The following is an 11,859-nucleotide window of genomic DNA, read 5'->3' on the forward strand; positions in this document are numbered from 1 at the left end:
CAACTGCTGTTTCAACCTGAACTCCAGGTCTTAAGAAGGAATGGCAGTCTATAGTCATTCTCATTCAAATCTACTATATCATGTATCTTTTTCTTTCCTTCAAGAACTACCTTAGCTTTGAATGTATCTGGACCAGCTCCTCTTGAAATACCCTGAATCTCGGTTATGTTACTCTCCTCATCCTTCTTATTTACAAACCTGGCCTTTAACTTCATATAATCTTCATAGGATTCCTGGAGTAGAGTCTGTATAGCTGTGTCGTCTAACTTACTGCCACTAGATGCGCAAGCAGGATCATTCTGTGGGAGTACAAACTTGGCAAAGTCTGTTCCATACTTGTTTAGATACTGTATGAAGCCTGGGTCTGATGATAGAAGAGATTTCTTGTTTTTTGATTTCAGTTTACTACTAGCCTTCAAACTACTTTGCTTCAATTTGCTTTCCTTTGTAATATTGCTTTCTGAATTACTTTTCTTCGATTTTTTGTCCGTCATCGAATAAGGATAGCAAAAACAAGAATAAAACGCGAATGTTCCCTGCAGCCCTTTGAAATACGAGCTTACATGCCTCTAAGAAAACACCCTACCAACACTACTGTCTTAAACAGCGCATAATAAAAACATTAAATTAAAATTTAATTAATACCGTCAACGAACAGTAGCATGGAATTTCTAGATATTGAAAGTTTCATTTTCTGTTTTCCATACTCATCCATATTCTTACCTTGAAGTATTTGAACAGATCATTAACTAGCTCCCTAAAATCCACTCTTCTGTCACTCACAAAATAGAATGTTATCTTCTTCATGTCCCATTGATACTCACATCCCGTTATCTCCATTGGAAGACCTCTTTCCCTCACTAATAAATTACATTTGTCAATTGCCTTGATCTCCTGGGCTTTTTTCTTCTCCAAAATATCAATGTCTTTCTGTGTTGCTTTTCTTAAAATTTTTTTTACTTCTCCTGCAGCGCCCTTTATTCTCTCCTTCACCTGAACACAGTCCTCTCCCCTATCGGCCTCAATTATGACATACAGGTCAGGATCTATCCTGAATTTTGAAGATGCAGTGCATGTCTTGCCAGAAGTATACGACACCAGATAGTATATATTCTCCACAGAGCATATATTCCTGGCGCAATGGCCGCTATCATGGCAGTGGCCTTGTATACTATCTACAATACACGTGTTGTCTGTAATATCAAAACTCCCCTCATATTCAAAGATATGTTCTATTGATGATTTATGGAATATTTCCTGGGACATCTTTTCCTGAGACATGTCCTGAAGACATACCTCATCTCTTAGAATCCGTCTCGGATCGTGGCCAACTATCTTCCAGCTGGAGTGAGCTTCGTCCCACTTTTCCGAACTCTCTGCCCAGATTCCTGAATCTCTTCCAAAAACATAGTTTGTGAGCATGGGGTATATCAGTTTGTTTATGATGATATAAAATAATAGATAAAACATGTTTTAGAAACACATAATCAGTTGAGTGTGATACATAAAACAAAGAGGACATGTTTTAGTATATGATATTATTTCTGGTCAATATATTTATGATAAAGTTTTGACAGATAGAATTAATCAATTATATTCTGATTTAAGCTTATAAAATCTAATTAAATTCAGAAAAGTATAATGTTGAAATATAAGCGAAATGTGAATACAACACCAAAGCGCAGATAATTCAGCACAATGGAAAGACCCCTCTTCAAATATGCAGAAATCGTTTAAAATTTAGAAATAAATGTAAATTGCTTTTAATTTAATTAAACCACAAAACTTATCCTGTCAAGTCCTTTCCTGCAAACTAGATTAATTTTTGTCTGTTTTAATTTCTTTATATTTGATTAAATTTGAAATGCGTCAACCATAATGATCTTGAAAATTTTTAAATCAAAAAAGTAGTCAGAAAAGGCAGAGCACCTATGCACAGAGAATGCCTCCAGTCAGATGGCTACAATCCCAGCATAGTGGCTGGTTTCTTCTATGGTCGACGGTTCTGAGCCCCATCGAATGCTGTTTAAAGAACTGGTTGGTTTCTTCTATTTTTACAATTGAAAATATGATCAAAGAGAGCATGTTTATTGGCACTGGGAAATAGGAATTGTCAGTTAAGACTTTGTAGTTCAAAATAGCATGAAAACATGGGAAGACAAAACGTAATGACTAGTATGAAACTAATGACCATTGCCAGTTATGTATTCAAATTAATCTCTTCCTTGTTTTCAAAATTAAATAGATTAACTTTGTTGATTGCTTTATTGTGAGTGTGCAAATATCAATATGTCAAAAACCAATATTCTTGTACTGCATTTCCATAACGACATTATTGTCTGTGCATAATGTTCAGACAGCCATCCAGCAAAGCTTCTTACTCTAGTAGAGTAAGGTGAGATGAAGCTATTAAGACAATCTCTAAAATTATTTGAAAACCTAGTAGCGACACAGACAGCTTTTTTACATAGTAACTTGGACGGCAGATAGCCACCATTCATAAGAAGTGTGCAGGTGTATAGTGCTGGAATTATGATGAGTTTCCAGTCCTCAAAGATAATTTGAGTTATCCAACAATAGGTTTATGGTATCACCCCTAGAAAATTTGATGCATTTCTCTGCTGTCTGTTGTGCCAGGTACGTGATAGGAAACGGCATTGATGAGGTATATTAAACTACTGTGAGAATAAAAGTAGTCCTTTTATTAAACGCCTTGTGCAAGGTTGACGGATTTACTGGCCAGATGGCATGATGAAATATTGATTTGTTTCATAGATATGACACGGAGTGGCTGAATATCAACAAGGTAGCATGTCTGATGATGGGTTGTTCACTTTGGTGCTTTTTTGAACTGATACTTGATATTTAGTTTTTCATATTGGGTATCGAATATTGCTGCTAAGGCTTTGTTTTAACAGAGCACTTTTAATTAAAAGAATACTTAGTTGTAGACTATTTCAATCAAATGTCGGAATAATGCCAAAGTTTTTAATATTTCAGCTGTTTGCTGGAAAGCATCAAGCCTTTCAACCAAGAATCAGTGTTTCTTCAAGTGCTTTGCAATACCATTAGTTATGTCGCTGGTTTACCTTCTGTTCGTTAATAAACACCACTCCCTTTCCAGACTATTTTCACAGTTCTATATTTATCCTTTCTTTTTACCTCCCCCATGTCTCTTTTCTCTTCCGTATTTTTTAGATTCCTTGGTGACTTCCTAGCCACGTCAAGCAGACTTGCACTAACCAGAAAAATTCAAAATACTAATAGTCTTAGTGGAATCTCCCTCAAGACACAAATACTCTATCTCTTTGTCTACGTTTTTAGATACCTCGATCTTCTCTCTCCGCATGGAACATGGAAGAAACTTACCGTATACAACTCCTTTATGAAGGTAGTTTATATTTCTTTTCAAGCGTACCTTATCTCCCTGTTCTACGGTAGACTTAAGTTTTCCTACTCTAAGAAGTACGACACTTTCAATATCCCAATATTCCTTGTTGTTTCTATGCTTCTCTCCCTCTTTTTCAAGGATGAGACAGATAGCATATTTTTTGACTTCTTTGGATACATTAAGGAATACCTTTATACCTGTTCCTTAATCTTAGAATCACTGGCAATTCTCCCCCAACTAGTGGTGACCCAGGACTCAGGTGAGTGTGAAAAGCTCACTGCAGTATATATAACTCTTCTCGGATTGTACAGGCTTAGCTACCTGGTTTATTTTGTGTTTGGAATGCTTAGTACGAGGAAGGTTGATACGCTCTTGGTCGTTACTTCATTAATCCAGTCTGTTCTTTACATAGACTTTTTCAGAGTGTACTTTGGATTTTTAAAGAATAGCCCTGGGTATCGTCTTGAACAATAAATAAATTCTCTTTATCTAAAATTTGCCTCAATCCGTGCCACACTTCATCTTCAGTTACTTCTTTGTCGTCTTTATAAAAAGTATTTTGATAATATCCCCTCAACTGAGAAATGCTACCACGATTGATATGTAAAAGTGCCTGTCTGTCATGTGTTTTCATCACAGTCATTCTCTTTACCTTAGCTTTCCTTTTGTACATCTCAAACACTCTAACTCCGCTCATTCTAATTAAAGATCCCGACTTTTTGAAGTTCAGATCGGAGATCTCTCCGAAGATTGAAGAATATCTAAAAAAAGAAGAGCTATCAACAGAGCAGAAAAGCATACTGCAGTACTACAAGAATGATCTGCTCGATATCTTTGTCATGAACGCTTGGAATACAACTCGAGGTGTTCCACAGGATGTTGTCACTTCTATCGCTCAGAGTGTTGAATCACTAACAGGCAAAAGCCTAGAAGGCGTTACAGAGAGCATGAGGAACAAGCTAGCATGTCTTCAGGCATATCTGCAAAAGTATAAAAATGTTGCCCAATTGGACCTTTCTGGATTTTATCTTTCTAGAATTCCCATTAAAGCTCTAATGTTTTTTGACCAGTTGAATTGGCTAAACTTAAGCTCAACCAAGCTTAATAGGAACATTGAGTCTCTCAGAGCTCTGCCTAATTTAAAGACTCTAATTTTAGAAAATAACGACATTTTTAAATTTCCTGATTTTTCTGGGTTTGGACAATTGAGAACTGTTGTTTTGGATTCAAACCCTCTTGCAAATATTGACTTTTTGGAGTATAAAATAATGAATGATGTATTTAAGACAGTTAATATTGCTGAACTTTCACTGAAAAATGTTAAAATCGTGAAAATAGACAATATCAACAAGGTATTTCCTAATCTAAACTATCTTATATTGACTGAGGAATATGTTCAAGAATTACCTAAACTGAAGAATGGCAGGGTTGTATTGGAATGATTGCCGTTTATTCAATAAACTTGAAAATACTTTCCCTTTAATATCGCGTTGCATTACTGTTTTTCTGGCACTTTTCATACAGAAATCTTTCTATATTCCTGTTCTATGCCATCCTATTTGCCATTTCTACTCCCCACTGTTTTACACAGCTCTTTTATGTTTTTCTCTTCTGTTTTTTGCTCACCCATGTACACCACCAAAAGCTTCATTCAGAAAAATGACGCCAAAGCAATAGATCTTCCAGACTGCCCTGTAGACACAATAAGCTGTATTGGCTTTAATTTTGAGAATACACACGTGGCAGCAGCTTCCTGGGATGGGTCAGTAAAGCTTTACAGGCTTCCATTTTACTCTTCTCCAGGATCCAATTGTACTTTAGAAAAGAGTTATTCCCTCGGCAAGCCTGTGCTTTCATGTTGCTTTTTTAATAACATGCTTTTGGCTGGTCTTTCCGACGGGAGTCTCGTTGCTGTTGATCCAAATAATACCGTTAAGGCGCATGATTCTGCCATTAAATCCATTCAGAACTACAACAACCAGTTTATTATAACAGGGTCTTTCGACAACACTCTTAAATTCTGGGATCTAAAGAGTTCCTCGCCATTTCATACCATCACCCTTTCTTCAAAGGTATATGCCATGGATTTAAAGGAATCTATTCTTGTTGTTGCTCTTGGTGATAAGACGGTTGTTGTCTACGATATGAATAACATAAACCAGCCTGTCGTGTTTCCTACTAGATTCAACTACTCAATCAGGTCTGTTGCTCCCCATAAGGATCAAGATTCTTTTGCTGTTGGTGGAATAGAGGCTAAAGTGGAGACATTTTCGAGGAATTTTCCAGCTAAGAAGATGGTTTTTAGATGCCACAGGGTTGATGGCAAGCTCTATGCAGTAAATGTTGTACGTTTCCTTCCGAATGACTCAAGGTTGATAGTTACTGGTGGATCCGACGGATCTTTAGTTTGGTTTGATAGAGAAAATAGATCAAAACTCTGTTCAAATGAATTTGGTGCGCCTATTACTGCTGGTGAATTTTCAAATGATGGTAAGTATTTTATATTCGCCGTTGGTGACGATTGGAGTAAAGGTTATACAGGGGTATATACGAAGACATTCTTGAAGATGATTATTGTGAATACTATTCCAGGACTAATCAAATAAATATTAATTAAATGCACTGTTTCAATAGAAAAGACCATATTTTTATTGTCTATGCGTGACTATTAATCGTGCCGCTATATTCTTGTTGTAATTGTGCTGTTTTACATATTATCATCATTGTTAATGCTAATTTACTTTTGATATTGATCCAATAATCTTGAAGAAGACTAAAATATTCAATAGATTTAAAATGAATAATACTCCCTTTTGATTAGTTGGTGTTTCGTGTGTGTTTCATATCTAAATCATAAAATAAATATAGTTCAAATATAAACACCATGATCTTATTATTAATTACAACGATCTTTGGATTCAGGCTGTTAACCTTAGATCAGGTCTATGAAAAACAGAAGGACATGTTTATAATGAATTCTGAGTCTAATTTGAAAATTCAAAAGGTTGATACACTGAATATTACAAATTTCTACGTGGTACTCCACTCAAGAAAGATATTTTTCTACACAAAAGGCAGCTACTATGGATTTATATATGATAATGACAATGTAAAGCTAAAGCTAGGCCCTGCAAGTATAAATACAGTGCAGTATTTCACACAGAACACTGGATTAGCAGACCCAGAGGAAAATGCCTCACTTCGGAAAATAAAGGTTTTGAAGTGGGACGATCTTATAAAGAAAAGGGACACTGAAATAAAGGAAGATACAATAGGCACTGATAACAGTGACTAATATTAAAAGTGATATAATAAAAGTGGTGAACTAAAAACTGATATAATGCGAGATGATATTATGAGTACAAGAAAAGGCTTGATTGAAAAGAAGCATACCGACAAGCTGTCATTACATCAAAGAATGCCAGCATCGAATATTGGGCTTGGATCTATGAAGGGACTAGAAGATAGCATAGCTTACGAAGAAACAGAGTATCCTACTGTATTGTCCAATAAAGCTATGTCTAAAAATCAGCATAGAACAGATGAGGAAGAATGTGACGGGTCTAAATCAATGTGCCATAAGCCTAAAAATCTTCTACACTATAAAAGTGAAATGAAAGTGGAGGCAAATCCATTGAGAAGACCAGGAATTGCAGGAAAGAGGATGGACGAGATTGAAAGCGATTCTAATGTTCTTGATTCCAAGTTCCTTGACATTAAAGTAAATACGATAGATCGAAACAAACAAACATTTGTACTGAAGAACGACGGGAATCTGTGCGTAACGTATTTTGAAAAGTCCTTTATTCTGGCTGAATGTAGGCAAAGTAAAAGACAGGTATTTAAGCTTGTTGAGGTTGAAGAAGTAATGAATAGGCTAAATCCAAAGGGACGTCCTATGGAAGAAGATACAATAGAAGGAGAAAAGGAGGAAAGCTCAAGTGAGGAAAATGAAGAAAACAAATTTGATAGAGAGAATAGTAAATCTAAGTTTAAACGAGAAAATAGTAAGCCAGACAAAAAAGATAAGAAAAAGAAGCGCCCAAGCAAGTCTGAAGAAGATCTGACAGAATCCGTTGAATATGCAGAGAAGATAGAACGAGTATTCCCAGAAAATCTAAGAGAAGTGCATTTAAAAGACATCAATTCATTGTACAATCCCCAAAATCAAATGAAGGCTAATATGGAACATCAGTGTAGAGATTTATTAAATAGAAACTTGGGAAGACTTGACGTGTTGCCTGAGGAATGTAAAAGACTGTTGGAAACCCCAGCAAATCCAATGATGGCTAGAACCACACTGCCCAGAGGTGGTATTTCAGGATTTTCAATGGTTAAAACCAATTACGTGCCAGCAAGGAAAAGATCACAAAATGATGTGCAAAAGGAAAAGGCCTCCATCTATGAAGTTAACAGGACAAACAACATTTTAACCAGGCTAGAAAAGGCACTCAGAACATAAATGTATAATTAAAATAAATTAATATTGTTGAACGATGTGACAAAGTGTTTAAAATGCATGAATTTAAAAAGCCATCCACTTTTGAAAGGATACCAGCTCTGATTTGGAACTGTTGAAAGATTCCAATAGTAATCAATTCATAATAAGCATTTTTGTACGCTTAAATTAACTCTTTTTTAATTTTTGATGTTGCTCTAAAATTTTTATCCCATGGAAAGAACCTTTGTCATCGTAAAGCCAGATGGAGTAAAGAAAAGATTGGTTGGTGAGATTATCTCAAGGTTTGAGAAGAAGGGGCTATACCTTGTACAGGCGAAGGTCCTTATCCCCACGGAGGATATTCTTAGAGAACATTATGCAGCACTCAAACATAAAGTTGAGATCTTCAACGAACTGATCGAGTACATGCAGACAGGACAGGTTGTTGCCATGGTCTGGGAAGGTGACAATGCAGTAAAAATAGTTAGAGACCTGATTGGTGTCACCAACCCACTGCAGGCTGCTATAGGAACCATACGTGGAGATTATGGACTGTACATTGGCAAGAACGTCATACACGGTACTGATGAGGTTGAAAACGTCGAAAGAGAAGTTGAACTTTGGTTTGGGAAGGACGTTCCAGCAATAATCCATTTTGATAGAGACTTATATTATAAAAATAAATAAGAATTTATTTAAAAGCTCATATTCTGAAAAGAACGCATTTGGCATAAACAAATAAGACTTGAGGCCTGGTCTAAGTCTTAGCATAAAAAACTATGTGGATATTCTATAGAGTGGAAGGGGCTAGTTTACTTGTCAAAATGCTGTTTGCTATGCTTATTTTTCCTTGTTGTCAGACTGCTTTTTTAGTCTTTCTAAGAACTCCGTCACATTGTCTTCGCTTGCTTTCCTTGCCTTCTTAACTTTGTCTTGGTCAATTTTGAGTTTTTCCTTGTCCTCCTTGTCCTTTTTATCCTTGTTTTCTTTTTCTTTATGTTCGGCCTCGGCATTGGCTTTTGAATTGTCCCTGCATATATTAATATAGGGGATCAACAGGAAATTCGTTATAACTCTGCCCATAACCATGACAAGAAGTATCGCACCAAATATGACCACGGCTTGTAATAGATTTAGACGTGTTGTATTGTGCTGGAATAAGAATAGTATTGTAATATAACCGCGTCTGTCAAACAAGCTAACAAGATACAAGCTATAATACAGGTATAAGACATAGCAAAGAATGAAGCAATTAGGTATAAAATACATCTTTCTTAGATTACCTGCCTGTCCAAACTTTCCAACGTATAAGCATAGACTAATCAGATGAAGTATAACGCAGAGTCTAAACTTGAATGATCCATTTAGAATGGTGCATGACATGTAACTAATATTTTCATTTCTGAGGTAGAATTCTTCGAGAGCATCGCCAATTAGTAAAAAGATCAAAGGAGTAGAGAACATGGGGTAGGAAATGCGAACGACTGCGTCTATCCAAGTATTATACCAAACGTAAGAAAAGAAATATGAAACGAAGAAGAAAAGGAAGATTACACCACTGAGAGAGACAAATGGTTCTGGTAAATAGTCATGGTAGCTTGGCTTTGGCTCTTTTCTGAGTATAGCCTCGGCAAACTCCTTTCTATTGTCTTCATTTAAATAGCTTTTGTAATTGTTGTACTGGTCTTTTAGTAGTTTATAGTACTCTTGGAAGAATTTTTGGAGATCCTCTTTAAGGCTCAAAATAAAAGGGTATAAACTATAAAGAAAGTTGCCTAGACTTTTTAATATTTCAGAAGCAGCATTCCAGAGTACTTCAAAAGTTGTCGGTTCTGATAGACTGATGGGCTCTTTTGATGGTTTATGTTCAAACGGTAACTCCTCGTTCATTTTCTGGGTACAAAAAATTTTACCAAAAAGCTTTGAACAAAAAAGAAAGCATAAATGCCAATGCTTTGAAGTGGGGCTCTCCAACCATAAATGCAGGGCTGCATAAGAGGAGGTGTAATAGTAATTTAATATTCAATATACTATTTTATGTGATAATAAACTGGAAGTGGTCTACTTGAAATAGTCACAAAGTCCTGCTAAAACACAGTTGATTTTGATATGGCTCTATCATTTATTTCTTCTGCAGTAAAATCTCCTTTTCATTGTTGTTCATTTCTTCCTCCCAGCTTTTGTACAGATCTTCATAAAACTCTTGCATTCTTGGACTGCCACACACTTCTCTAAACACGTTCTCAAGCTTGGTCTTTTTCATTGAGGCAAAAACAGTAAAAATAGTACTAAAGTACTGTTGGAATATGTAAGGATGGACTTCAAACACTCTGTGATGGTACTCAAAGAGACAGAAGAATCCATTGAACAGCTTTATAATACTGTGTGAGTGCAAATACCTCATGGCACTCCTCCCAATCTTACATTTCAGTTTGCGACTGACTGGTCTGTCCTCCAGGACTAGTAAATGGTTTCTCCTCAGTCTGGGACTTTCTGAACATCCATCCTCCTCTTGGTTTATTTGTTTCTTTTTCGCTTCCTTGTACAGCTTTTCATTTAATGCAACAAATCCATGCTTGAAAGACTCGATGTTTGGATATCGTCTTACGGAAGGAGTTGGATTAAGATTGAAGAATGTGTCCAAGGAAATACTGGCCAAAGCATGGCTGGCTTTCAAGTAGATATTATTCATAGTTGATTCATTGTGTTGATTGGTCATTCCTCTATTTTTATGTGTCTTTATTTGAAGGGTGGCAAGTACGGAAAAGTGAACTTACCTGTTTGGATCATCTGGGTTTTAATTTCTGTTTTACCGGCTGTGATTAGTTTTCTTGATAATTAATAAACTTCTACAAATAAGCTTTTCTAAATGTCATTAATTGATTTACGAGACAGTTCATTATCAGTTTGTGAACAAAACAAATGCGTCATACGGGAATCGAACCCGTGTCGACAGGATGGCAACCCGCCATTATACCACTAAACCAATGACGCTTATAAGCATCTATGTGTTGTAATATATTTTCAATATATTCAAAGCTAGATTGATCTTATATTTTGTTTAAATCAACAATTCTAATATAAACACATTTTATATGCTCTGTTGAAAGATTTGACGTATATTTCAAAATCTTTACAAGTATTTTAAAGTGCACAATGGTTAAGCTTATGACATGATTTACTATAAACTCATTTATTATTAATAATGCTCTCTATTTAATATTCTATATTATTATTGTAGTTCTATAACACTGCTCTTTATATTCTAATATTAGTCTATCTTCAATGATAGTCGTGGTGTTCCAAGTAGAAGTACTCAAACACAAAATCGTTCTTCTTCATAAAATTCCATGCTGTTTCATAGTCGAAGAACAGAAACTCACCCTTTTCATATTCACTTGTAATAAGCTTAGGCTCATCTAATCTTTGAAACCACATTTTATATTTCAAATGGTATCTCCAAGCATAGTGCTTCAGTCGGATTGCAGCGTACGTCTGCTGTATATGACCCTTGAAATAGTAAAATATAAAGAAGAGGGTATCTAAGTCAAATCTTTTATAAAAATTTGGATTGTTAAAATGCATAAAAGAATGCTTGGGAAAGAAGGCAGGTACCTTGCACCTCTTCCTTATTGGATACATCGGTTCTATTTGCTTAAAGTAAGGTTTGTTTAACATGGAATTTTCTATTTCTATTTTTTCTAGTTTTTCTAATGTCCTTCGTTTCTCTGCCTTTATTTTCTGAATCTCAGCCGAAATACTACTGAGATCAAACATTGTTGTATATGCAAGTTTGGATGCACTTTCATACTTCTTCGAACTGAGTTGCTGACTAACTTTCTTCCACATCTCCTCAGGAGAGAGATCTTCAGACTTTTTTGGATTTTTGTCCATTCAAGGGGGAGTCATAAAAGAAAAAGAGAAAGTAGAGCATGAGTGTGTGTTGGCGGTAACACCAATATTGCCTATACACTTGTGTGCATTGTATTTTCATGGAGGTGTTGGTGTGTAAATAGTAGTTGGGCAT

The 11,859-nt window shown here is 35.7% G+C and overlaps 11 protein-coding genes and 1 non-coding gene across 12 annotated transcripts; 6 read left to right on the forward strand and 6 right to left on the reverse strand.

The window, feature by feature from the left end:
- Window positions 1-11: 11 nt before the first annotated feature.
- On the reverse strand, window positions 12-494 carry VICG_00876 (uncharacterized protein; the record flags this gene model as incomplete). Its single annotated transcript, XM_007604263.1, has 1 exon — window positions 12-494. One exon carries the CDS (start codon window positions 492-494, stop codon window positions 12-14), a length of 483 nt encoding a protein of 160 aa, XP_007604325.1.
- Window positions 495-687: 193 nt separating this feature from the next.
- On the reverse strand, window positions 688-1,470 carry VICG_00877 (uncharacterized protein; the record flags this gene model as incomplete). Its single annotated transcript, XM_007604264.1, has 1 exon — window positions 688-1,470. One exon carries the CDS (start codon window positions 1,468-1,470, stop codon window positions 688-690), a length of 783 nt encoding a protein of 260 aa, XP_007604326.1.
- A 1,699-nt stretch (window positions 1,471-3,169) lies between these two features.
- On the forward strand, window positions 3,170-3,865 carry VICG_00878 (uncharacterized protein; the record flags this gene model as incomplete). The annotated part of the gene is made up of 1 exon (XM_007604265.1): window positions 3,170-3,865. The coding sequence occupies one exon, from the start codon at window positions 3,170-3,172 to the stop codon at window positions 3,863-3,865; it is 696 nt and encodes a 231-aa protein (XP_007604327.1).
- A 110-nt stretch (window positions 3,866-3,975) lies between these two features.
- On the forward strand, window positions 3,976-4,833 carry VICG_00879 (uncharacterized protein; the record flags this gene model as incomplete). The annotated part of the gene is made up of 1 exon (XM_007604266.1): window positions 3,976-4,833. One exon carries the CDS (start codon window positions 3,976-3,978, stop codon window positions 4,831-4,833), a length of 858 nt encoding a protein of 285 aa, XP_007604328.1.
- Window positions 4,834-5,019: 186 nt separating this feature from the next.
- On the forward strand, window positions 5,020-5,997 carry VICG_00880 (uncharacterized protein; the record flags this gene model as incomplete). The annotated part of the gene is made up of 1 exon (XM_007604267.1): window positions 5,020-5,997. The coding sequence occupies one exon, from the start codon at window positions 5,020-5,022 to the stop codon at window positions 5,995-5,997; it is 978 nt and encodes a 325-aa protein (XP_007604329.1).
- A 278-nt stretch (window positions 5,998-6,275) lies between these two features.
- VICG_00881 (uncharacterized protein) lies at window positions 6,276-6,686 on the forward strand (the record flags this gene model as incomplete). Its single annotated transcript, XM_007604268.1, has 1 exon — window positions 6,276-6,686. The coding sequence occupies one exon, from the start codon at window positions 6,276-6,278 to the stop codon at window positions 6,684-6,686; it is 411 nt and encodes a 136-aa protein (XP_007604330.1).
- A 45-nt stretch (window positions 6,687-6,731) lies between these two features.
- On the forward strand, window positions 6,732-7,853 carry VICG_00882 (uncharacterized protein; the record flags this gene model as incomplete). The annotated part of the gene is made up of 1 exon (XM_007604269.1): window positions 6,732-7,853. One exon carries the CDS (start codon window positions 6,732-6,734, stop codon window positions 7,851-7,853), a length of 1,122 nt encoding a protein of 373 aa, XP_007604331.1.
- Window positions 7,854-8,063: 210 nt separating this feature from the next.
- On the forward strand, window positions 8,064-8,519 carry VICG_00883 (uncharacterized protein; the record flags this gene model as incomplete). Its single annotated transcript, XM_007604270.1, has 1 exon — window positions 8,064-8,519. One exon carries the CDS (start codon window positions 8,064-8,066, stop codon window positions 8,517-8,519), a length of 456 nt encoding a protein of 151 aa, XP_007604332.1.
- Window positions 8,520-8,672: 153 nt separating this feature from the next.
- On the reverse strand, window positions 8,673-9,722 carry VICG_00884 (uncharacterized protein; the record flags this gene model as incomplete). The annotated part of the gene is made up of 1 exon (XM_007604271.1): window positions 8,673-9,722. One exon carries the CDS (start codon window positions 9,720-9,722, stop codon window positions 8,673-8,675), a length of 1,050 nt encoding a protein of 349 aa, XP_007604333.1.
- A 232-nt stretch (window positions 9,723-9,954) lies between these two features.
- Window positions 9,955-10,551, reverse strand: VICG_00885 (uncharacterized protein; the record flags this gene model as incomplete). The annotated part of the gene is made up of 1 exon (XM_007604272.1): window positions 9,955-10,551. One exon carries the CDS (start codon window positions 10,549-10,551, stop codon window positions 9,955-9,957), a length of 597 nt encoding a protein of 198 aa, XP_007604334.1.
- A 204-nt stretch (window positions 10,552-10,755) lies between these two features.
- Window positions 10,756-10,826, reverse strand: VICG_02265. The gene has a single exon. It is a non-coding gene; the product is annotated as a tRNA-Gly (tRNA).
- A 288-nt stretch (window positions 10,827-11,114) lies between these two features.
- On the reverse strand, window positions 11,115-11,726 carry VICG_00886 (uncharacterized protein; the record flags this gene model as incomplete). The annotated part of the gene is made up of 1 exon (XM_007604273.1): window positions 11,115-11,726. The coding sequence occupies one exon, from the start codon at window positions 11,724-11,726 to the stop codon at window positions 11,115-11,117; it is 612 nt and encodes a 203-aa protein (XP_007604335.1).
- Window positions 11,727-11,859: the final 133 nt, after the last annotated feature.

The sequence above is a fragment of the Vittaforma corneae genome, assembly GCF_000231115.1.
Source record: "Vittaforma corneae ATCC 50505 unplaced genomic scaffold supercont1.6, whole genome shotgun sequence".
NCBI classification, from domain to species: Eukaryota; Fungi; Microsporidia; family Nosematidae; genus Vittaforma; species Vittaforma corneae.